This window comes from Lepus europaeus, chromosome 20 (genome assembly GCF_033115175.1).
Source record: "Lepus europaeus isolate LE1 chromosome 20, mLepTim1.pri, whole genome shotgun sequence".
Lineage (NCBI taxonomy): Eukaryota > Metazoa > Chordata > Mammalia > Lagomorpha > Leporidae > Lepus > Lepus europaeus.
The window spans coordinates 27,509,179-27,535,938 of NC_084846.1; the positions used below are offsets into that span (position 1 = coordinate 27,509,179).

At 41.9% G+C, this 26,760-nt stretch overlaps 1 protein-coding gene across 1 annotated transcript; it reads right to left on the reverse strand.

The window, feature by feature from the left end:
• Nucleotides 1-7,126: 7,126 nt before the first annotated feature.
• On the reverse strand, nucleotides 7,127-25,959 carry TRA2A (transformer 2 alpha homolog). Its single transcript, XM_062179205.1, has 8 exons — nucleotides 25,750-25,959; nucleotides 15,500-15,633; nucleotides 13,296-13,461; nucleotides 11,425-11,613; nucleotides 9,405-9,520; nucleotides 8,524-8,652; nucleotides 8,147-8,214; nucleotides 7,127-8,010 (listed from the first exon to the last, which is right to left on the reverse strand). The coding sequence occupies exons 1-8, from the start codon at nucleotides 25,783-25,785 to the stop codon at nucleotides 8,000-8,002; spliced, it is 849 nt and encodes a 282-aa protein (XP_062035189.1). The 5' UTR covers nucleotides 25,786-25,959; the 3' UTR covers nucleotides 7,127-7,999.
• Nucleotides 25,960-26,760: the final 801 nt, after the last annotated feature.

The window sequence follows — 26,760 nt, forward strand, 5'->3', positions numbered from 1 at the left end:
TCCTTTTGCCGTTGGTTCACCCTCCAATGGCCGCCGCGGTAGTGCGCTGCAGCCGGCGCACCGCACTGTTCCGATGGCAGGAGCCAGGCGCTTATCCTGGTCTCCCCTGGGGTGCAGAGCCCAAACACTTGGGCCATCCTCCACTGCACTCCCTGGCCACAGCAGAGAGCTGGCCTGGAAGAGGGGCAACCGGGACCGGATCGGTGCCCCGACCGGGACTAGAACCCGGTGTGCCGGCGCCGCAAGGCGGAGGATTAGCCTGTTGAGCCACGGCGCCAGCCTCAGTTTTTTATCATCAATCATTATGCTTTAGCCACAGTGGTCTCCCTTTAGCAAATTATGGTTGGGATATTTTAATTTTTATTTAAAAAATTTATGCTTACTAAAAATTTGAAGTAATAGTACAATGAACAGCCTATACCTTTTTGTTTCATTTTTGTATATGCATTCATTTATTTCGTTTGAATTCTCACAAGGAGGTTGTTGTCATGATGACACTTCTCCCCTAAATACTTTAGCTTGCCTGTCTAACAGTGGAGGCCCTCAGGGCTGGCACTGCGGCACAGCAGGCTCCCACATGAGCACTGATTCCATTCGTATCCTGGCTCCACTTCCAATCCAACTCTCTGCTGACATGCCTGGGAGGGCACTGGAAGATGGTCCAAGTGCCTGGGTCCCTGCTACCCATGTGGGAGACGGGATGGAGCTCCTGGCTCCTGCTTTTGGATTGGCCCAGCCCTGGATGCTGCAGCCATTTGAAGAGTGAATCAATGGATGGGAGAGTCTCTCTCTCTGATTTTGCCTTTCAAATATATATATGTATATATATATAATAATAAAGAATAGTAGCTTTCTCCCATATAATCATGTCATTTTCACTTTTTTTTTTTACTTTTTATTTATTCATTTATTTATTTAAAAGTCAGAGTTACATAGAGAGAGGAGAGGCTGTTTCACCCCCCAATTGGCCGCAACAGCTGGAGCTGTGCCGATCCGAAGCCAGGAGCTAGGAGATTCCTCTGGGTCTCCCATGCAGGTGCAGGGGCCCAAGGACCTGGGCCGTCTTTTCCTGCTTTCCCAGGCCATAGCAGAGAACTGGATTGGAAGTGGAGCAGCCAGGACTTGAACCGGCGCTTGTGTGGGATGCTGGCATCGTAGGCAGAGGCTTTACCTGCTATGCCACAGAGCCGGCCCTGTCATTTTTGCTCTTAAGAAAACTAACACTCATTCAATCATATCATCTAAAATATATAGCCCAATCTAAATTCCTCCAATTATCCAATTACGGATGTTTTATTTTATTGGATCCAGGATGCAGCCATGGTTTAAGCATAGCTGATGGAAATCATTATCTTTTTAGGAAGGATCTTATTTTTAATTATTTTAAAAGATGTATTTATTTGAAAGGCAGAGTTAGAGAGATGGATCTTCCATCTGCTGGTTTACTCTATAATGGCTGCAGCAGCCAGGGCTGGGCCAGGCTGATACCAGGAGCCAGAAACTCCATCCAGATCTCCCATGCGGGTGGCAGGGGCCCAAGTGCTTCCTCTGCTTTTCCAGGTGCATTAGCTGGTACCTGGATGGGAAACAGAGCAGCTGGGACTTGGACTGGTGCTGTGTTGCTGGCTATGACTTAACCTGCTGCCCTGACACTGGTCCCTTTTTCCATGACTTTTAACCTAGCTCACTGCACTCCCTCCCCACCCTGTGCTTCCAGACTGTCTCACCTGCTGAATTTATTAGATTATTTTCTCCAAGTCAGACTCAGTTGCTCTTGGTGGCAGTGCTCACGAGCAAAGCTGTAAACCTTGTGTCAGGAGGCACGCGGGGGTTATCCTGCCATGGGTGATGTGGGACTGCCAGCTCTGCACTGTACAGGAATCTCCCTTTACAGTCAGTCAGTCATAGGGGCATGCTGCTTACAATCCATGCAAATAGCACTGCTCCAAAGACCATTCACCGGGTGGTTTTACAATTCATGTGTTATCTTTGAATCTGTTATGTTGATTTCCCAATTCTGTCATTTGTTCATTTGTTTGGTACTCACCAGTAAAGAACTTTTCCTTTCTCTTTTTCATTTCCTCTTCTCTGTGCATTTTTTTTTTTTTAAGATTTATTTATTTGAAAGGCAGAATTACAAAGAGGCAGAGGCAGAGAGAGAGAGAGAGAGAGAGAAAGAGAAAGTCTGCCATCTGCTTGTTGACTCCCCAGATGGCTGCAAAGGCTGGAGCTGCACTGAAGCCAGGAGCCAGGAGCTTCTTCCAGGTCTCCCATGAAGGTGCAGAGGCCCAATGACATGGGCCATCTTCTACTGCTTTCCTAGGTCATAGCAGAGAGCTGGGTCGGAAGATGAGCAGCCAGGACATGAACTGGTGACCACATGGGATGCTGATGCTGCAGGCGGAAGCTTAGCACACTATGCCACAGCGCTGGACCCTAGGCTCTTGGTTTTAGCCTGACTCAGCCCTGGTTGTTGTGAGCATTTGGGGGAGTGAACCAGCATATGGGAAATAAACTTTCAAATAAACTTTAAAAAAGAGGGAACTAGAGAAGTGGTTAATGAATAATAAATGGTATGACTCCCTGTGAAAATAATGAGACTATTTAAAAAAAATTTTTTTTTAAATTTTTATTTATTTATTTATTGACAGGCAGAGTTAGAAACAGAAAGGTCGGCCTGCGCCGTGGCTCAACAGGCTAATCCTCCGCCTTGCGGCACCGGCACACCGGGTTCTAGTCCCGGTTGGGGCGCCGGATTCTATCCCGGTTGCCCCTCTTCCAGGCCAGCTCTCTGCTATGGCCCAGGAAGGCAGTGGAGGATGGCCCAAGTGCTTGGGCCCTGCACCTGCATGGGAGACCAGGAGAAGCACCTGGCTCCTGGCTTTGGATCAGTGAGATGCGCTGTCCGCAGCGGCCATTGGAGGGTGAACCAACGGCAAAAAGGAAGACCTTTCTCTCTGTCTCTCTCTCTCTCACTATCCACTCTGCCTGTCCAAAGAAAAGAAAAAGAAAAAGAAAAAAAAAAAAAAACCAGAAAGGTCTTCCTTCCATTGGTTCACCCCCCAAATGGCCACCACGGCTGACACGCTGCATCGATCCAAAGCCAGGAGCCAGGTGCCTCCTCCTGGTCTCCCATGTGGGTGAAGGGCCCAAGGACCTGGGCCATCCTCCACTACACTCCTGGGCGACAGCAGAGCTGGACTGGAAGAGGAGCAACCGGGACAGGATCCGGCGCCCCGACTGGGACTAGAACCCGGGGTGCCGGCGCCGCAGGCAGAGGGTTAGCCTAGTGAGCCGCGGCACTGGCCCAGCTTTTTCTATTTAGTAACTTAATCCACCTGTAATTTATATTGTTCCGTATTGTATGAGTTCAATTTTATTTTCTTCCAAATAGTTCATTGTACCAACACATTTTTCAAAACTTTTATTTAAGAGGAAGGTGACAGGAGACAGACAGCACTTCCATCTGTTGGTTCACTCTCCCAGTTGGCTGCAACCTCCAGGGCTGGTCCAGGTTGAAGCCAGGAAGCTGGAACCCCATCCAGGTCTCCTACATGGGTAGCAGGGACCCGAGTACTTGGACCATCTTCTGCTGTCTTCCCAGGCGCATTAGTATGGAGCTGGGTCAGAAGTGGAACTGGGACTCAAACCAGTGCTCCACGCTTGGCATTTTGGTGGCATTCACTTGTGCCTCAATGCCAGGCCCCATCACCTTTTATTGGTTTGCCCTTTCACCCTTTCCTGGGTGCTTGGATCTATTCTGGCCTCTTTTTTTTAGTATTTATTTTATTTATTTGAAAGACAGTTACAAAGAGCGGTAGAGCCAGAAAGAGGAGCAGAGAGGTCTTCCACCCACTGGTTCACTCAGCAAATGACTGCAATGGCCAGAGCTGAGTTGATCCAAAGCCAGGAGCCAGGAGCTTCCTCTGGGTCTCCCACGTGGGAACAGTGGGCCATCTTCTGCTTTCCAAGGCCAGAACAGAGTTGAACTGGAAGAGTAGCAGACAGGATTCAAACCAGCGCTCATATGGGATTCCGGTGCTGTAGGCTGGGACTTTAACCCACTGTGCCACAGCACCAGCCCCCACTGGTTATTATTCCTACACACATCCTACAGTTTCATCCTGCTTCTCTCCTCGTCTCCCTGTCTTGTAGAGACTGGGCCAACAGAAATGTCTGATGGGAGACAGCACGAGCTGAAGTTTCTGAGTGCCTGTGGGGCTGGGGCACAGAACTCCCGGCCAGGTGTCTGCCAAATTGCATGGATCTCACACCTTCCTGAGGTTGTACTGCTATTTAGACTGCCACAGGACTCATGTGGAGAGCCTGGCAATAACCTGGCCTATACTTTTCTTTCCTTAAAAAAAAATTCTACTTATTTGAAAGGCAGTGAGAGGGAGAGACAGAAAGGGAGAGATCTTCCATCTGCTGTTCACTTTCCAAATGGCCACAACAGCTATGGCTGGGCCAAGCTGAGTCTCTCACATAGGTGACAGGAACCCAACCACTTGGGCCATCTTCTGCTGCCTTTCCAGGCTCATTAGCATAGCAGAGAGCTAGAACAAAAGTTGAGTAGCCTAGACTTGATCAGTACTCATTCGGGACACTGGAACTGCCCACAGTGGCTCAACTGGCTGCACCACTCTGCTGGACCTGCCTAGATTCTTTAGTAATACAATTTTCTTTTAAAAAAATTTTGTTGCACATAAAGAGAGCGTTCCCATCTATTAGTTTACTTTTCAAATGCCCACTAAGGCCAGTTAAGAACTGGAAACTCAATCCACATCTCCCATTTGGGTGACAAGAACCCAATTTTACTTGAACCACTACTGCTGCCTTACAGGGTCTGCATCAGTAGGAAGCAGGAGATGGGAATCAAACCAGTGTGGGATGTGGGCATCAGAATCATTGGGTGTGGTGTTCAACTTTTTTTTAAAGACTTATTTGTAAGGCAGTTACAGAGGCAGAGGGAGGGGTCTTCCATCCGCTGGTTCACTCCCCAAGCAGCCACAATGCCAGCCCAGCTCACTCCTTTTCTAAGTCTGAATGCTTACTTTTAATTTTTTTAAATTTTTATTTATTTTTTACTTTTTGACAGGCAGAGTGGCTAGTGAGAGAGGAAGAGAGAAAGGTCTTCCTTTTGCCATTGGTTCACCCTCTAATGGCCGCCGCGCTGCGGCCGGCGCACCATGCTGATCCGAAGGTAGGAGCCAGGTGCTTATCCTGGTCTCCCATGGGGTGCAGGGCCCAAGGACTTGGGCCATCCTCCACTGTACTCCCTGGCCACAGCAGAGAGCTGGCCTGGAAGAGTGGCAACCGGGACAGAATCCGGTGCCCCAACTGGGACTAGAACTCGGTGTGCTGGCGCCACTAGGCAGAGAATTAGCCTGTTGAGTCACGGCGCCGGCCTATTTTTTATTTTTGACAGGCAGAATGGACAGTGAGAGAGAGAGAGAGAGAGAGAAAGGTCTTCCTTTGCTGTTGGTTCACCCTCCAATGGCCACCGCGGACGGTGCATCTCGCTGATCTGAAGCCAGGAGCCAGGTGTTTCTCCTGGTCTCCCATGCAGGTGCAGGGCCCAAGCACTTGGGCCATCCTCCACTGCACTCCCGGGGCCATAGCAGAGAGCTGGCCTGGAAGAGGGGCAACCGGGATAGAATCTGGCGCCCCAACCGGGACTAGAATCCAGTGTGCCGGCACCGCAAGGCGGAGGATTAGGCTGTTGAGCCATGGCGCCGGCCTTACTTTAACTTTCGACACTCTCACCTTCACAGTATTCCCACTGGGACTCCATTTCATGTATATATAAATTTGGGGTGACCACTGGTATGTTTAGTACTAGAATTCCCTTTCAGTAATATAAATGGGCTCAAGGTCTGTGTATAAAGGTGACAGGTATGTTCTGAGTTTTCCACTTATTCAATTCGATATCAAAACTGTGGAAACCCTAAATAAGAACTAGAACATACAAAAGTACTTGAAATTTTAATTTAGTTTCAAATGTCTTTTCAAAGATGGGTGGATCTTTACCTGCATTCATTATCAAAGGAAATGCTGGGGCAGGCAAATGGCAGAGGACTGGATTGGAAGTGGAGCAGATGGGACTTGGAGCCCATTTGGGATGGTGGCACTGCAGGTGCCAGTCCCTCTGCCTTTAAAATAAATAATCCTTAAAAAACTAAAAAACAAAACCAACCTAAGTTAATACAAAAATCACCTAGGGACCAACAGAAATTATCAAATTTTTCTTTGGCCATCTTTTAATGGAAAATGCTTTTAGAACAGGCCTTCTGTAAAGAATTTTTTAATGTCTGAGGCATTTCAATGTCACATATTTAGAATAATTTTATTTTTATTTATTTTATTTCTACTGCCTTGAAAAAATAAAGGAGTTAAGCTGGCACCGTGGCTCAATAGGCTAATCCTCCGCATTGTGGCACTGGCACACTGGGTTCTAGTCCCGGTCGGGGCGCTGGATTCTGTCCCAGCTGCCCCTCTTCCAGGCCAGCTCTCTGCTATGGCCCGGGAGGGCAGTGGAGGATGGGCCAAGTGCTTGGGCCCTGCACCTGCATGGGAGACCAGGAGAAGCACCTGGCTCCTGGCTTCGGATCAGCGAGATGCGCCGGCCATGGTGGCCATTGGAGGGTGAACAATGGCAAAGGAAGATCTTTCTCTCTGTCTCTCTCTCTCACTGTCCACTCTGCCTGTTAAAAAAAAAAAAAGGAGCTTGTTCCTAACATCTTTCTAAAATGGTTAACAGAAATAACCTCCCCTTATATTATGTCCTTAAAACTGTTTCCTGCTAGATTGTGGGCCTCTTGACGATGAGCGCTGTCCATTTCTTTCCGTCAGTGTGCTGCTATACTGAATAAATCCCAGCATTTATAACTTGGTCTGCCAAAAAAAGAGGAGGACAACCAAGGGATTTTTAAAGACTAAACAGAAGGATTGAGTTGAAGAAAAAAATATTATGAGAAATGAGAATATTAGATTAATTCAGGGTGGGCAAAACTTTATATAAAGTTTATATAAACATGTGTTAGGGGAATGAATGTACGGAAGTAACTGGCTCCCTTATCAACTCAGTTGTTTTCCCATTGTACCACAATAATGAGACAACCCCATTTTCAAAGATATTAACTTTTATTTGGAAGGAGACTACTTTCCCCCACAGGTATCTTCTAAGAATTTCTATACTACACAATAGCCTGCTTAACCATTATCCAATACCAAAATTTCTAACAGCAAATTATACAATTGCTCTATATAATAAATAAGGGTTGTCCTTCACAGATTAAGGGAATACTTAAGCTTCAATAATTTTAACACAAAAATCACACTTTTAAGTTTCTAAGACTGAACAGATGTATTTGAAATAATTTTGTAGGCATCCACAAGTTTTTCATCTCTAAAAAATGACTTAGTTTATAATAGTTCAAAAGTTCCCTCTTCAAAAGAAATGTCCAAGTATTTTCTTCTATAGCTTCAAACCTTCTACATTCAACCTATTTGTTCCATGCCACCCCAAACCCGACATGACTGAACTATTTTGTGTTACTATGTTCCCAAAAATAAAGTTTAAAAAAAAAAGTTTGATGAAAATGCCAAGTCTCTAACACAATGTCTAATACAATATCTAACACAAAAGGAGGTCTTTAAAAAGATCATTCTTCTCATTTGATTAGCCAGGAGTTAATCCTCTGTAAAAGCAAAGAAAAATCATCTACAAAGCATAACATGGGGGTTTCCTTTTTTTACTCAAGATGTTTAACTACTCAAAATGACAATCACATCTTTAAGAGTATAATAAAAAGGGTGGAAAACAGCAACACAATTGACAAAGTGTAGATGCTAAAAAACCAAAGATTTTTTAAGGACTAGGAAGGATTAGAGACTTGGGGAAATCCAAAATTAAAGAAAAACAAAAACCAAAAAGATAGAAAGAGAAAATAATGAGGGGGGGGGGGGGGGGGAGTCCTTAACTGCAACCATTCCATTATCAATAGCGCCCTGAAAGAGAAAGAACAAAAAAAATTGTTAATTATGATTTGACTTGCTTAATGATTTTCTGTTTTGCCACTATATACACTAACATTCTAAGATAAGTCATTAATTATTAAATACTACAAAAACAGAGTTCACATACTTGGGCTGTAGGAACGAGATCTTGACCGCGATCTGTATCGACTGTAGTAAGGAGAAGGTGATCGTCTTCTGTAAGAAATAAAAAATCACTCAGCACACCACGTAATCACTCCACTGAAGCAGATGAAAATGAAACTTTCTTATTACTCAAAATAATAATGTCCCCAAGATCATACCGGTCTCTGTGTGCTAATTCTACTAGAAAAAATAGGTATATTGTATCACAAAATATTAGCAAATAAAGTTAACTTCTATTTTCAAATCATGACATACAATCTATTTCAAGCGTCAAGTTTTTATTTATACTTATCAAATATAAGTGTCCAGTAACACTGCTACCACCTTATTTGGAACGGAAATCTCAGTGGGAGACATTACCTGTACCGGTAATCGTAGTCTTCGTATCTGTCATAGCCACGATCGTAACCTCTATCATAGTAAGAGTCCCGACGTCTGCCGCCACCTCCACCTCCTCCGCCACCTCCACCGCCACCGCCACCACCACTGCTACAGAAAACGTACAGATCACACGTCAGTGTGAAGGTTTCTCTTTCAGAATCATTTACTACAAGTTAGGAGCTTCATAAAAAATGGAGAGGGTGAGAGGTAAGGTAGAATTGCTTCCATGTCTTTTTGCAAACTTCCATGGTATTGTGCTTTGGCTTTTTTAAATGATAAAGAGCTTTATTTCACTCTACTTCATACTTCTGAGATTATTTCAGTGCTCTAGCTCCTTACCCTTACACTCATAACCAATAATCTTTTCACAAAACACTCCAAGCTAACAGAATATTCTCTTATTAATACTCTGCCAAAATCATCAAGAACTTTTTTCCTTTGAAGACTTATTTATTTGAAAGGTGGAGTTATAGAGAAGTGTCTTCCACCTTCTGGTTCACTCCCCAAGTAGCCTCAACGACCAGGAGCTTCTTCTTGATCTCCCATGTGGGTACAGGGGCCCAAGCACTTGGGCCATCTGCTGCTGCTTTCCCAGGTGCATTAGTAGGCAGCTGGATTTGAAGTGGAGCAGCTGGTACTTGAGCCAGCACCCATATGGGATGCTGGCGTGGAAAGCAGCAGCTTTACCCACACTACACCACAGCTCTGGCATATGAGTATGTAAGGATTCAAAGACTGAATAAAAATTAAGTAACTTCAACTCTAATTAAAGGGGAAAATCACTTTATCTTCTAGTTAGTCAAAAATTTGCACATATTTGTAGTTCTTAAGAATTTAGCTTAGGAAATATGGACTCTTACTGAGTTGGTCTGCCCATGTAGATGCCTGGTGTAGGTGTGTGCGCTCTCTTGGTGATGGAATAGTCCACACGAATTCTTCTCCCATCCAACTCCATTCCATTTGCTCTTTCCATAGCCTGTAACAGAAATCACATACAAGTCATACATAATTCACTAGCCTTGAAGTAGTAATTAATTAACAAGCACAAAGTATTTGTAATCCAAATAAACTCTCCTAATTTTGAAAATGACACAGGAACACTGCTTACATAGGGAATTGCAGACTGTTCTACTTCTGACTCAACTTCCAGCTAATAAGCCTGGAAAAGCAGAAGTTGGCTGAAGTACATGGGCTCCAGCCACCCACATGGGAGACTCAGACAAAGCTCCCGGCTCCTGGTTTCAGCCTGGCCCAGCCCTAGCAGTCATAGCCATTTGGGAGGCGAACCAGTGTAAAGAAATTCTCTAACTTTGCCTTTCAGATAATTAAAACCTTAAAAACAAAAACAAAAAAACTTCTCCCAAAGTAATCATCATAAGTGTGTTCAGAACTATAAGAAATTTTATACTCTTTTCAGTTGACATGCCAAAAAAAAAAAAAATCAAAATTCTTAAGCACTTCTTTCACAAAATGGTGTGAAGTTCACATATCAATTTTCAGTATCTATCTGTCAAAAAGCATAGGGACAGTTTAGTGAAACTCTTACAGAAGGCTTTTGCAAAAAGACAAAGAATCACACAACTCAGTCTGTGTTAACTCCTGAGGCTGTAAGTAACTAGTTTCAGTTTGGGCAACTCAAAATAAAAACTGCAATCAGCTAACAAGACTAAACAAGCTGTTCCTCAGGGAACATGTCGCCACCTAGTGAGCTGCAAATATAAAGGAACTTGTAAACCTGCCAAGTGCTTGCTTCTAATGATAGAAGACCTATCCGAGGGGCCAGTGTTGTGGCCACCACCTGTGACACTGTGCTGGTTCATGTCTTGGTTGCTCCACTTTTGATTCAGCTCCTTGCTGATGGCTTGGGAAAACCAAGGGAAGTTGGTTCAAATATCTGAGGCCCTGCCACCCTTGTGGGAGAGATGGATAAAGTTCCTAACTGCAGGCTTTGGCCTGCCCGTCATTGTAGTCATCTAGGGGAGTGAACTAGCAGATCAAAGACTGTCCTCTTTCTGTCACTCCCCCTTTCTCTCTCTATACTTCTTTCAAATAATTAATAAATCTTTTAAAGATTTGCCAATTTAATTTTGACCAAATGTTGCAATAAGTATCAATTCTTTCATGTATATTTACTTACAGGATGGAATAACTATTAAAAACAATGCTTTATTTCTATACACATTGAATTTCAGACATAACATTAAACCTATCAAATCTAACCAGGTTCTTAACCAATAGGCCAATCATTAGCCCCATAAAACTAATTTTTGAACTCAGGCAGGCATCCCACTTTGGACTGCCTGAGTTGGAGTCCTGGCCATTTCTAATCCAGCTCCCTGCTAATGAACATCCTTGGAGGCTGCAGACGATGGCTAAAATGCTTGGGTCCCTGCCACCCATGTGGGAGACCTGGACTGAATTTGTGGCTCCTGGCTTTGGCTTGGCTCAGTCTCAGTTGTTGTAGGCATTTAGGGAGTTAACAAGCGTATATTAAGATTTCTGTCTCGTCTCTGCTCTTCAAATAAATAAAAACACAAATTAAAAGTCAATTCAGTCACCTATTAGAACACCAATATGGCATATATATTTAAATAAATATATAAACCTACACACTTTAACCCAAATATATAGATAGCTTACTTTACAGTCCAGAATTCAATCAGGATATACCTATACTAGAAAGTAAAAACTAAAAAGCTAAACAGCAGACATTCCAATGTTTTTTCTAATTTTAACATTGAGAGCGGAATTTGATTCATATAACGATTAGAAGCTATGTTTACAAAAATGGGAATCTATTAAGTTTACTTTTAGTAGTAACTCAATACGGATTGATTATATAAAAATTTTTCAAAGTGAAAATTATGAAAACAAATTTACCTCCTTTGAGTCATCTATCCTCTCAAAATAAACAAAAGCAAATCCTCGAGATCTCCCAGTTCGCTGATCATAAACTACATTGACACCGCTCAGTGGTCCGTATCGAGAAAACACTTCACGAAGATCTCTCTCTGTTGTGTACAAACTGAGGCCAAAAACTCCAAGACAAGTGTTGGGATCTGGATTTGCCTGTTGAATAAAGATGTTTTTATTAAAACATTAAGTTTTGATTAAATCTACAAGTAAAGAAATCAAAGTTTAAAGTGTTTTGCTCAGAGTACCTCCTATAATATTTAAAGAACCTATTGTTTCAAGTCCTCTGGAATTAAGATTTTAAGAGAGCTAACATAGATGAGCTCTATCTTACAGTTCACAGCACATTCAGGCATTCTTTGGAACAGACACTCTGGCTATAAGACTGAAAAATAACATTCCTATTCTCCAGCCCAGTAATGTTCAGAATATATCCTAAGAAGCCATCCTTGGGGCCGGCACAGTGGGTAAAGCCTTTGGCAGGCATCCCATGTGGGTACTGGATCGAGACCACTTCAGACCCAGCTCTCTGGTATGGCTTGGGATACCAGGAGAAGATGGCCCAAGTGCTAGGGTCCCTGCACCCACGAGGGAGACCCAGAACAAGTTCCTGATTGGCCCAGCTCCAGCTTTGGGGAGTAAACCTTTCTCTGTAATTCTGACTTTCAGATAATTAAAAAAAAAAAGGCCATCCTTAGTTTAATGCCGTAATTTCTAATTTACTCAAATATTTTACATCCCTTACAAATTTGTACTTAATCTGATATAATAATTACTTATCAAGATACTACCCCCTCCATTTTCATTCTTTAGCAAAGATATTCTTTCAACACTCCCACAATTCAGATTTTAAACATGGAACAGAGGCTGGTGTTGTGGTGTAGGGAGTTAAGCCACCACTTGCAAGGATAGTAGCATCCCATACTGTAGTTCCAGTTTGAGTCTTAGCTGCTTTGCATCCCACCTAACAGTGGATGATGAATCGGTCCCCTGCCACCCACATGAGACACTGGCTTCAGCCTGGCCTAACTAACCCTGACCATTGTAGCCAATAGGAATCAAACCAGTGGACAGATGTCCCTCTGCCTTTCAAATCAGTCTTAAAAAAGGGGTGGTAGGGTGGGTGTGTGGGAATAAAGTAAAAAAAAATCATTTAAAACGAATAAAAATGTACAAATTTCTAAACATCTCCCAATAACACATTCCACTATAATTAAGTGGGTATCATACAGAAGCAGCACCACATTTCATAGCAGCTAAGCTCAGAGCTTCAGAATCAGGCACACTGGTTGAAATCTGGCTCTGCCACTTAGCGAAAAAACAAACGAAAACTCCTGCAGTGTCACGAAAACACGGAGGTTTGAGAGTGAAAATTCCTTTATTAGGCTATTTATGGCATAGAAAGTTATTTTCTTGATTTTGAAAGCTAAAATGGGGGTCTAGTGTTGTGGCAATCCATATGGGTGCCAGTTGGGAGTCCAGGATGCTCCACTTTCCAATCCAGCTTTCTGCTAATGTGACTGGAAAAGCAGTGGAAAATGGTTCCTGTACTCATGTTGCAGCTTCTGGCTTTGATGTGGCCCAGGCCCAGAAACTGTGGCCATTTAGGAGTGAACCAGTGGATAGAAGATCTCTCTTTCTCTCTGCCCTCTGCCTTTCAAATAAATAAATTTTTAATGAAAAAAGGAAAAAGGAAACTAACACAGATGTTTCTTAATTACCATCTGTAAACAGTGGTTCACTTTATAATAAATAAGCAAGCTACACCAGGACTAAACACTCAAAAAAAAAAATTCAGAATCACCACAAGTTTTAATTAACTTCTGTAAATCACATACCCTGCTTCCGGTGTGTCTTCTGCGGTTAGACATTGGAGAATGACTTCGGCTCCTTCGCCGCCGGTACTCTGGTGTGTACGACCTACTTCGAGATCGTCTCCTATGAGAATGAGAGTGGGATCTGGATCGAGTGTAGCGTCTATGAGAATGCCTCCTTGACCTCGACCTTAGAGGGGGAACACATTGAGGTAAATATACTGGGCTATAAAGGCCACCACTGTTCCCTTTTCCAACGACTTATCTACATATCTCTGGCTGTCCTCAGTTCCTTCTTTCTGAAAAAAGAGAATTCTTTCTCCACCTTCTCCTAAATCACTACAACCTTCTGTTCTCTGTCCCTCTGTTCTATGCTCACCATTGTCACCTCACCAACACATGTTAATTATCTACCTTCTTTTAAAAAGAAAAATGCAAAGCCAATTTCAACCACCAGTACTGTAAAACCTTTGATTCCTGCCACCTTTTTCACTTAGATCCACATTCCATTCACTGACAAGTATCAATTCCTTTCTAACCTTCCTTTAGCCTGTTGCAATCCGTTATCCACTAAATTAATTCATCAACAACCTAAAAGCCCACTTCTCAACTGATTTTATAGCTTTCATTTCTTGAGACTTTCATAATATCAACCTGCCCACTGATGCTTCCCTAGTTAATTTCTGATCTGATTCTTGACAGTCTTCTTTCTCTGCTTATAAGATAAATCTAACAAATTCTTATAAAATCTAACAGCCAATGACCTATCCTTAACTAAGCTTACCTAGATAGCAGTGATAAGACTTTTTAAACTGACATTTTAAAAAAAGATTTATTTGAAAGGCAGAGTTACAGAGAAGCAGTGGCAGAGAGAAAGTCTTCCATCCACTGGTTCGCTCACCAGATGGCCGCAACGGCCAGAGCTGTGCCGACCTGAAGCCAGGAGCTTCCTCTGGGTCTCCCATGCGAGTGCAGGGGCCCAAGTGCTTGGGTCATCTTCTGCTTTCCCAGGCCTCAGCAGAGAGCTGGACTGGAAGAGGAGCAATCGGGACTAGAACCGGCGCCCATATGGGATGCTGGCACCGCAGGCGGAGGATTAACCTTCTGCGCCATCGCACCGACCCCAGTAACTTATTTTAACAGGGGTGCAGGAAGTGGATTATGTATAAAGAAAACTTGTGTTTGTACAATACCAAAGAGGATATTCCCCATTATTCTTAGCACCAATTACAGCTCTAATTTTTAAGATAAGTATCTTTTCCTTTAAATCATACATCAAAATACAGAAAATACCGTAACTGTTGACCTCAACAGAAGCACAGCCTTTAAAAAAACTGATTTTGGGGCTGGCACTGTGGCGTAGCATGTAAACCTGTCACCTGCAGTGCTGGCATGGTTTGGGTCTTGGCTGCTCCACTTCCTATCCAGCTCTCTGCTGTGGCCTGGGAAAGCAGTAGAAGATGGCCCAAGTCCTTGGGCCCCTGCACCCACGTGGGAGACTGGGAGGAAGCTCCTAGCTTGATGGGCGCAGCTCTGGCTGTTGCGGCCAACTGAGGATTGAACCAGTGGATAGAAGATACCAACCCTCCCCACCCCCGCCTCTGCCATTCTGTAACTCTGCCTTTCAAATAAAATAAATAAATCTTAAAAACAAAAAAAACCTTATTTTGTCTTATGCCCCTTTGGCAGCAGAAATGTCTATGCAAGAAATGACAATGACTCAAACTAATTGTTTTTAGCCTGTCTATTCCACCCCATTGTACCTGGAGTGAACTTTGCAGGGGTTCACTAGTATTTCTGTTGTCACTGGCTCTGGGGCTCTGATTCATGACCAGAGCGCCGTGCTTGACACAGAGCCAAAATCCTCAAGGAAATGATAAAGAAATTACTCTTATGACCACCTAGTGCCACAAACGTCCATCAGCCTTGTCTGCACTAAAATATATTCAAGTATTCCATGGAAAAAACTGCCTTTTTGTTGTACAGAATATTGTTGGCATAAAACTGAACACTAATTCAAATGCCAAAAATGCATAAACTGATATGAATTTAGTTCGCATTAAAACTAGTATCCAAAACCCAAGCTTTGATCTAGAATACACCAATCACTTCTAAATTCTAGTATGAGAAAAACTGAGTCTTTAGTGAAAATTTAAGGAATTTGGCAAAAACTCCTTTGTCATGAAAACCTCAAGGAGAATGTTAAGTAGTATTTCAAACACACTTACCTGGATTTTGATCTTGATTGAGAATGGGATTCAGAATGTTTGGAAACCCTTGATGGACTACGAGATCCTGACCTGCTCTCCGATTTTACACGAGCAGGAGTTCCCGTTGGAGATTTTGACTGAGAGCGAGACTCCTAACAAAGAAGACAGTATTACAAATGGCACTGGTCACGTAGATGCCTAACACCTAACATTTAAAGTACCGTAATTATTTATATTGATTGCTCCTGAAAAACAAATGGTTAGGCAACACCCTCCAGAAAAAAATTTCAGCTCATTAATAACCCATTGTTAATACTGCTAACTGTCCTCAATAATTCCCTACTTGAACCAGATCACCAAATCTCTATTAACTAAGTAATCATGCAAATTCATCTACAACTTGATCATACAGACACTGGAACATAAACCATACATTTACTTAACCTAGGACCCATTCATTCTTCCAGATTCTTTTAATTCTACTTCACTCTTGCTTTCTACTTCTCTTCATTCTTCATTGAGTTTTTCATTTTTCATACTTCGTGTATTCTTCCCCAAACAATTCAAAATAGCCTTAAAAAAATATTCAAGTGCTTCTATCTGACCAATCTTCTGTTCAATTTTTTCCCCCATTCAATTTTAATTTTCTGATCTTTAATACTTTTCATTAGCCTTCTTTTATCTTGATTTATCTTCCACATTCTTGGAAAAAACTCTTCAATTTCTTCACGAACATTAACCTTAATGGAAAAAGAACATTTAGTATATTTAAGCACGTGGGGATTATAAAACTCTGCTGGAGTTCAGAATGTTATCTACCAAATGGAAAAGCCAGCAGGTAAAGTGCAAATAACTAATTTATTAAAAAAAAACAATTTTATAGTCTTTAAAATTGTTCAAAGTCTAGTTTCTAACAAATGATTTACTGAATTTTTCTAAATGTTTTTTTACCATAATTTTCACCCTCCTCCCCTTTCATGTTTCATTCTAGTTTCTAAAATATGAACAATTTTTAATAGGAATACTTAATTCAAACATAAATCTAACATTAACTGTAATTCCCCCCTCCACACCTAAGTGTTAAGTTTCCACTATTTTATAACCTGGATTTTTAGTGATCTTAAAATAGGCTTTCACTAAGTCAGGCTAAGAATCAAAATATAGTTAAAGCAAAGCATCCTATGCCGAAATATTTGCACACACCTGTCTAAACTCGCACATTACAGCACACATGCAAGGGTCACAGTAAAATTACTAACACCTCCTCCCAATTTTGGTTGGCCACTAACTATTTTCTCATTCTGACCTCCCAGAAATATATGTTCTGAAGACAAATAAGCATCTAAAGAGCTAAGGGGAAAGAGGAAGCAAAGAAATCCTAAAAATCCCCTTTAGCTTATAAATTCCTAAAAGTCAGTGTTTTTGTAATTTTTCCTCTGTAAAATGCTGTATTATGGAAGGAAACACCTGTACAAGTTACAAAACTTGTACCATGGTCTCTATCTTTGATTCTACCTCTTCACAATTTTGACAGACTTTATATGTACTTCAGAGACCATATCCTCCACCAGCAAACCAGTCTCTGAAAAAGCTGGATGTAATAAAAAATTTCCAAATAATGTATAACTGATGGATAGCTTGTCTTGATAGATATAAGGCATTTACGACCAAAATAAGATAGCTTATTTGTCCACTTAAACCTTGCTATTATTAGTGTAAACAATTATCCAATTTCAATAATATCACATCAATTTTTTCTCTATATTACACAATTTTTAAAGATAGCTTTCTTAACACTTTCCTTTTACTTCAAGTTTGATATCAAAAACCTTATTTATCAAGAAATGTACTAATGCCACTAGACCTATCCATTTTTTTCACATGAAAACAAAAATGAAGATATATAGCTTGTTTCCTGTTCCATACTTTTCCAATTTTGGCTGCCTACAGTGAGCTTTTTATCACATCTCAAATACTTTCTAAATTCTTGGAGAGATGCCTGGAGTAGGCAAGCAAGTTAGGTTTTTTGTTCCCTAAAACTATAAAATCAGCATACTCAGAACTTTTAATAGTTCGCAGGCTGGTCTAGTAACTACCTGATATTATCTTCCCCACTCTAAGTTTTCCTCCCATGACAACAGACTGTCACACCATTCATTTATGCTACTGTTGAACAGCAGTAGCTGCAATGACATTTATGAACATCATGGCCCTCGGAATAATACACATATCAGAAGGATTTGGTCTACCAAACCTTGTAAACCTTCAATTCTTTAACTTTACTAGGACAGACATTTAAAATCACATTAAATCCAAAATGTACTCTTACATGCTTATTTGAAGCTTTCTAGTACAAAACTTTATGGACCCAATCCATGTCTTCCCCCATAAACATAATTTCAGCTGCTAGAAATGACCACAACTCAGGTATTAACATAAGCGAGGTAACTGAGTAATAGTTTAAAACTAAAATTTTAGGCCTCATTTCTGGAGTGGCAACAAAGAACTAAGTATGACTTCATTAAATTATGACTTTATTAAGGTATGTCTTTTTAAAAGACCTAAGTGTATTTTAAGAGCGTTACTTTTTATTTTGCAGGATGTCACAAATAACCTCCTTTGTCAGTTGTCCTCTCTATCTGTGGGAACGCTAATTCTCCACACATTTCTTCAAGGGATTCTCCAGTTAAAATATAGTACTCTTCTCTCTAATTACTAGTTACAAAGATGTAACTATAGTTTTTAACTTCCAAAAAAAAATTTAGAAACTTTAAAAAGCTATTTGTCTCAGTAAACTTAGCCTAAACTATCATGTATAAAATTTAATTCTTCAGAAATATTTTACACCACCACCAAAAAATGGCCCATCACTGCATGAACTGGTGGCTAATGGTGTTTACACAGATAGATGCTCATATTAATATTTACCATTTCAAAGTTTATTAATTTACCATTTTGAAAGGCTGTTACCAAATTCTCCATGTGAAATCAGACTATATAGTAAAGTTCTTTATGGAGGACAAATGCTGGCTATGCCTTTCTGATCTTTCATTTGTGTTCATTATGAAATAATTTCAACTTTTTCCCAAAGGAATTCATTAAATTATTTAGGATTTGAAAAATAAATCGAAACTGCAAACAGAAAACAAAAAATAAATTCTGAGATGGAGTGGTATCTTGTAGTACCTAGTGCTTTCACTAGAATTACACTTAACCTGTTCTCAAAGCTGGCCAGACAAGGAATTCTACAAATTTCTCAGTAACTGGCTACTGGATTCAACAAGCATGAAAAGTATGCTCTCTAGTTAAAATGAGCAGATAAACAACTTCATCACAGATTTTAACCAAAATCTAAAATAGGCCTCTAGTTTACCTAGAAGTAGAAAACTCTCAGAACAATCTGCTTAAATGTTTTTGTTTTGGTGTATGTTATATGCACACATTGCTGCAGAATATGATTCCTACAGCAAGCAGTAACTGAAATATCCCAATACAGCCTGTATTACATTATGAGAAAAAAATCCCATTCTAAAGTATATGCTTATTACTTAATACTTGTATTCATGAAAGATAAAATTAATACAAATAGAACATTAAGGCCAAACTGCCAGGTAACAGTGCCAAACTGACACAATTCAAATCTAAGCGTGTAGAACAAGCTTTTCAAAATATACTTTCCTACTACTTTATGAAATTGGAAATTTATTTCCACAGAAGCACACTGGTGCACTTAGGTAATTCATACTTCCCAAAAGGGGAGAGAATGTACTCAAATGCCTCACAATACTTACTGAACTAAGAACTTCATTCTTTAGGGATTGTAAGAAATCTCTTTATTTACTCAATTATTTAATTTCAGTCTACAGAAGTTTTGCCTACTTCCTCTAAGTAGGGGTAGGGAACATCTGGCCCCCCAGCTGCATGAGGCTGGCAAAATCCTTTGGTCTGGCCCTGCCAAGGCAACTACAGGTACAACTTGAAATCCAATACATCTATAGCAGGCTAATTTTTAAGTTGACAATAATTGTGGCCTGTGAATGATGTTATAAATATCCAAATGACCTTTGGCAGAAAAGAAAGCTCCCCATGCTTGTTGTGGTATGATGTGATGCCTCACTTACAGACCCTTAGAGGCTGATTAAAGTGGTCTTTCTGGCACCTTCTCCTTTCTTTAGTTTGAAAGGGAGGTAAGGGGAGCAGGTGAAGGGGAAGGGAGAGGGGGAGAGGGAGAGAACTCACCAATCTGGTTTCACTTCTCACATGGCCCAGGCTGTGTTGGGCTGGGGCTCAAGCTGGGAGCCAGAAACTTAATCCCACTCTCCCATGTGGGTGGTGGGAACTCAACTACCACCTGGGCCATTCCTCCCAGGGTCTGTATTATAAAAGCGGAATGGCTGACCCCATGTGGTCTTTATTACAAAGGTTCATCAAATATTCTAACACTGTGTGTCTAAAGTCTGAAATAATTTGGGGGAACTTTTTATCATAAAGAATTTGTTATCTGGTAACTCTACATACATATTAAAGCTTAAATTCAGTTTATTTGAAGGCAGAGTGACAGAGAGAGGGAGGGAGAGACAAACCAAAGAGCCAGATCTCCCATCTGCTGGTTCACTCCCCAAATGACTGCAACAGCCAGGTCTGAGCCAGGTCTGGGCCAGGTCCAAGCCAGAAGCCAGGAACTCCATTCCTGTTCCCTACATGGGTGGCAGGAGTTCAAGTACTCAGGCCATCTTCTGTTGCCTTGCAAAGTACATTAGCAGGAAGTTGGATCAGAAACATCAAATAGCCAGGACTCAAACTGGCATTCCAATATGGGTATAATCCACTGTGCCAAAAACACTGGCTCTATAGATAATCAAATTTAAACTCATCCTTCAGTTGGAAGATTGCCTGCAAAATTTATATTCTTTTGTTCAAATTTTAAATGACTCCCAAGTCTGCTAGTTTATATTTCATGATCAACTGCAATGCTTGAAAAGCTAGCATATGAGTGGCAATCTCAAAAGCAGAGAAAGAAACTAAGAACTAAAATGATTTAATTATACTAAAGAGCCAATGAATAGCAACAAAAATGAAACTACTAAAAACACGTTACAACATTCTCTCTACTTAATGTTCTCATATGATGATGTCACAGAGTATTCATCAACTTCAAGTAACTAAGATGACAGGGCTTTGGTTTCAAGGAAAACCCCTTACTCCATCTCAGATCAGTCACGTCTATTCTCTCATGTCTTTTATGAAAATCACAAGGCAAGCAGATTATACACAACTTTAGTTATGCAGTAATTTAATGGAAGGAAGGGGAACCACATTTCTTTGCATTATTCTCCTCTCAATTTTTCCAGTGTTTACAAAGTGTCTTCCTCATCTGACTGCTACCACTTTCTCATCTCCACTCTGTCCTCCTGAGCTTGTTAAGATATATGAACAAATAACCAGTATGCATCCTCTCTGCATGTGAATACACACTTTTTTACAAGGGTCTCAGGGGCAGTTAGTTGATGCCTGAGCATACTATCAGACGTTTCTGCACAGCTAAGTTCTTTTACTGAGTTATGGCACAGGTAAAGTTCAGCTCATTTACAGAATTAAGCCCATAGACAAAGTTTACTTTGTTTTTTTAAAAAAGGACTATTGGGGCCGGCGCTGTGGTGCAGCGGGTTAAAGCCCTGGCCTGAAGTACTGGCATCCCACATGGGCATTGGTTCTACTCCTGGCTGCTCCTCTTCCAATCCAGCTCTCTGCTATGGCCTGGGACAGCAGTGGAAGATGACCCAAGTTCTTGGGCCACTGCACCCATGTAGGAGATCCGGAAGAAGCTCCTGGCGCCGGCGCAGCTCCAGCCGTTGCAGCCATCTGGGGGAGTGAACTAGTGGATGGAAGACCTCTCTCTCTGTCTCTACCTCTCTCTGTAATTCTTTCGAATAAATAAGTCTTTAAAACAAAAAAAAAAAGGACTATCACCCCTAAATATTTAACTTCCTTGATATCCCTTTGGATCTCAAGGCTCTTTATTCTCATTTTAGGAATGGTACAAAGTATAACCATTTTATGGCAGATCTGTAAAATTAGTTATGCAATACTGGTATCATTACTTGTACCACTCCTTCCCAAAATCCTTTTATTTACATTAAACAAATCAGGACCCTTCAGTGAGACAATCTGCAATATAAAAATCAAGCCTTAACAGGTTTCACTAAGCTTACACATTCTCTGCTTCAAGGAGAGTGGGAGGGGAGGGAATATGTAATAGTACTTATTTTCAGGAAAATAAATCAAACCCTAAACAAGACTCTTTCAGGCTTACTTAACACCATCCCTAGAGGGAAAGAAGTTTTAGCTCTTTTTAACAGGTTAACCTGATGAGATGTATGAAATTAAATCAATGAAGAAGCTGAATTACATCTTTTAAAGCCAAAGTGGCATGATATCTTTCATGTTGATTATTTAAAAATTTCATTCAAAAATCTAAACCCTAGTTTAGGGTTTTTCTGAAAAAACAAACAAAAAAAACCACACCTGTTATCACACTGGGTTTTAGCTGAGGTAGGCCATCATCCCTCTATTATGAACAAATCAGGTTTCAGAAGGGGGAAACTGTCCCCTCTTATTTCCTCCATTCTTCAACAAAGTAACTCAACACACACAACTTTCACTTTCAAATTAGTGCATAGTAATTTGTGCTCTGCTCATCACTTTATCATCCAACCACCTCATATTAAGAAAGGAAACTCCAGGAGTCTCAAAAAGTCAGAACAAGCCCTGAAGAGGTAAAAATAAGCATTATCTTTCTTCTTCAATAGTATTACAATATATCACAATAACTGCGGAATTATATGGTGGATCCCTAAAAAACACAATTGCACTGTACATTTTTCTAAGTTTAGGTTTTTAAAAATTTAGGGGTAGAGGAGAAGATAAATGAAAAGACGAACTTAATTTCCACCCCTACAATCCTATAAAAGGTATTGTTTTCAGATCAAAAATCCTAATTTTAGTTGAAGATGTATGTATGAAACATAGCTCATTTTTTATGAAGATGACATCAAAGCCACAGCTGAAGTGCTAATCTCACTCCAGCTCCAAAGGACATCGCCACTTAAAATGTGTTAACTTGATACACATGTCCCAAACTGTCTTGTCTTAATAAACTTACTTATTTTAAAGGCTCTATTATTCTCCTAAATCCTTTTTTAAACTGCCTCACTCATTCTTACATCCCACTAGTGTCCTATTTAGACCAATTTTTAAAAATAATTTCCTTCCTTAAATATTTCAAATGCTTTCTGTGCCAGTCTTTTTAATCTTTGCTACAGTTCTTCATTATTCCCCTCCCAGAATTAAGAGCTCATAAATGGCTCCTTCCTGCATACTGGATGAAGCCCAAATTCCTAAATCTAGAATTCAAAACCCTGCATTATCTGACTGCATATTTAATGAATCTATCTTCCAATATTACAGCACAACCTCCACAGTCACACCCATACAATCAACATTCTTTTCCCTATCATAAAATCTAGTCAAAGTTTTACATAACAAAGCTTTCCCTTTCCTGCAGTTTACAAAACTGCTCAGCTCCATTTTCTGACTCCTTTATTAATCCTATCGCTTAACCACACACTTACTTTTGCCCAGATTTGAATGGTCCATCAGCCATCTCAAATTAGGCCACAAGTTCTTAATTTTAAAAGTGCATCAAAGATTTTGGGGGCAGCACATTCTAAAACGCCACAAAAGTAGGCAATACTGGTATTAGTCCTATTTCTTTAACGTTTGGTAGCCTCTAAAAAGTTATCTTCTGATTTGAAATACTCTTTTAGTGGAATGGGGTTAACATATGCTGTTTATTCTGTAGATAAAGTGAATGAAATTGCACTTTAAAGTATTAGAAGCATTTTTCTGAGAATTCTATGGGAAATTCATTTACTCTTAAAAGCTAGCTTGATAATCTCCAGAAATGTGTCTGATAAACCTAATGTTTGAAGATTATCCTGTCAATGTTTTCTCTAACTTGTTTTAGTAAAAAAAAAAAGTTTGAAGCATAACTTCTTTAACAACTCAACACATACCATTTGAAAAATCTTCTGAGCTATGGTTGTTACTTTTAGATAGCCTAGAAGCAAAGATAAGTACACAGTAGTTGCTTATTAAAAAAATTTAAACTGCTGGTTTATGGTCAGCAGATAAAGTCACTTCAATTTAAAAACCAAAAGCACTAGGCAGTGTTAAATTGCGTTACCAAACAATTTTAAAAAGGAAACCTCCAGAGACGTCTGGAAGTGTTATTTGATCTGTTATTTTATTTTACAATAAAATAAATGTATCACCCGTGGAAAAAAAGTTTCTTGATTACAAACAGCCATGGAAGGGGAGTGAAAAATTTTTTCTACTAAATAAATTGTAATGTCTACACACACTTTAGATAAAAGTGGGTGAGAATCTTACATGTTCCCTTCTTAGGTGGATAAGGGGACAATGATCTAGATTTACTCTGATCCTCGACAGGACAAGTTAAAAAAATAAGAACTAAAGGAAATAGGATTCCACTACCAGTCCTCTTCACTTCTCCACAAACCAAACCAAAACAAACATTAAACAAAACGAACAACCCCACCCCGCACAGTAATGAAAGTTAATGGAAAGAAAGGGAAGATGAGTGGACAGCAAAAATTATTCCCATACAGCCCCACCATTTTTCAAAACAAGCAGCAGCTTACAACTACCACCAAATATTTGTATTGCACGATTTTAAAGTTTTGTTGGGTCAGTATATTATCCTAAAAAATTAGCAGATTCAACTATGCAATTATCCATGCTCAAAATCTCATTGAGAAACTCAATCTTAAAGGAACTAGATTGAGTTTTGTTTCTAACCTATCGATTTCGATCTCTTCTCTTACTAATCTCTGGTTCCAGGTACTTAAGAGTAAACCTCCAAAAGCGACACTCCCTGCAGCACACACAGGGCGTTTTTTAAGTCTCCCCTAGTGACTGGAACAAATACCAACACAGCAGCCACCGCGCGCTGCCCCGGGGTTTTGTTTTCTTTTCCCGATTTTCACAATAAATCACTTCCACCAGTTCTCCCTACTGGGATAACTGTGGAAATCGAAGTCGAACCGTGGTAAAGGTTCTAGTGCATCAAAGCCGGGATAACGCCTTCTTAGTGAGGTTTACATTCCTCCGGCCCCCTTTCTCTCCTAACACCTTTCTCGAGTGCTCTCTGGCTGGGTCAAGGGGCGAGGAAAACGGAGAGGACCCACAATTTTTCAGGGATCCTTGAGTTAAATAAGTTATAAAGGACTGGTTCTTATAGAAAACACCGAGCCATGAAATTTGTTCAGTTACGTAAGATTAAAATAAGACCGAAGATGGATTTTTTTTTTTACCGTAAAAACCTGCAAAGGAGTGGTCAGTTTTTAGAAGAAAAGTCACAAAGAAAAGCATTAGGAGTTGAAATATCAAGGAGAGAGGGGGAAAAAAAAAAAAAAACCCGACATTAAGAAAACGGGAAAACAAGGCGTTATATAGCATTTCCACGTTCACGGTGAAGTGAGAGGGGACATGGAGGGGGAAGGGGCTCCTTGCGCAGTTTTCCCCGCACAGCTCCCGTCTTAAGAACGCTTAAGGGTCGGTGCGGTCGTTGACTAACCACTTCCTTAGGCTCGTCCCACCTTCAACCTCAAGGCTTGTCGCCTTTATAGGCGCAACGCCGCCGGTTCCACCAGAGACGCGGCCGCTCACTGCAATAGAGAGCCAAGGAGACACAGGCCCCCGCTAGTCCCACGCCAGCTTCTCCCCGCCCGGACAGCCAGCCCCGCGCACGTCCGACCCCGAGACGCCCGCCGCGGGGCTCGGGGTCGCCACCAACGCCACCGCCGCCAAGCAGCCACCTACCACTGTCCGGCCGCCGCCGCCCGCCCCACCGCGACGGGGAACCCGCTCCTCGCCACAGAGATGAGGCCTCCGGGGAGCCGAGCGCAGAGGGAGCAGCGCGGGGCGGCAGAGGGACCCGGACCCGGGCGTCCGGGTCGCAGTCAGTCAGTCAGTCCCCACAGCGGGGTAGCGGCCCGTGGTGGCTGGGAGAGGACTGGAACCCAGAAGCCATCTTGGGATGGGAGGAAGCAATCGCGATGGCTCCGGAGGCTGCTCCCCGCGGGCCCCCGCACGACTCCCCGCAACCCCGCCCGGCCGCGCTCGTCCCCGTGAAACCCCGAGCGTCGGGCCGCCGCCGAAGACGGCTCCCGCGGCTTTGTACTCACTCTGCCCTCGAAGTTGTTCTCCTCTACATCACTCATGTCGGCCAGGCGCTCCCCCAGAACTAATTAAGAGACAAGTTTCGGCTCGAGGGCCGACGGCCTAATCAACCCGCTGACTGGACCGCGGGGAAGGGGAAAGAGTCGGCAACAACGGCCGCTCCACTCCACTCCCGCTCGGTCGCAGGCTCCGGCAAAATGGCGCCCGCGCCGCCAGAAACCTCCTGGCTTCCCCAGGGCGCGACGTCAGGGGGCGGAGTCTCCGTGACGTCGCCAAGCCCCGCCCACGAGGGCTTTGTGCGCGCCCGGCATTTTCGCGCGGGCGTGGAGCGCGTCCCCAGCCCTGGCGCCTCCGAGGTCCGGACGCGGGCCTGGCCTCCCAGCTCCTGGGGACCCGGGTCTGGCGCGTCAGCTGCTTTGAAGGTTGCTGGTACCCTGAGGAGCTTTCTTTGACCTCAGCCTGTTTAAAGTGTTGTCCAACTGGGTTCTGACGTGAGGGCACGGAACAAAGCTGGCAGCATCTGTGTAATTAATAGGTTTTTATGTTGGTATGTTCAGCATTTGCCCTTGGTGATGTTGTTGAAGTAATGAATACACGCACAGATGGGATTAAAAGGAAAACTGATTCTTGCCTCGCCCTTTCTTGCCTCGGGCCCTAGAGATGTAGTGCCCATTTTTTTCATGCTTGGCTCCCTACTAGTCTTTTTCCTTTTTTTTTTTTTTTTTTTTAGGATTTATTTTAAAGAGTTATAGAGAGAGGGGGAGAGACAGAGATCTTCCATCTGTTGGTTCACTCCTCAAATGGCGGCACCGCCTGGGGCTGGACGGGGACCCACGTGGTTTGGGCCCAAGCGCTCCACACTGCACGGCTCTCCCTGGGAGCTGGTTGGGAAGTGCAGCAGCCGGGACTCCAATAGCTTCCTCTGCTGGTTTTATGACCTAGACTGGATCTGAAATTTATCCACTTGGTTCTCAATCAATGAGGATAGTTTCAGAGATGACTTTTGAGTTGTACTT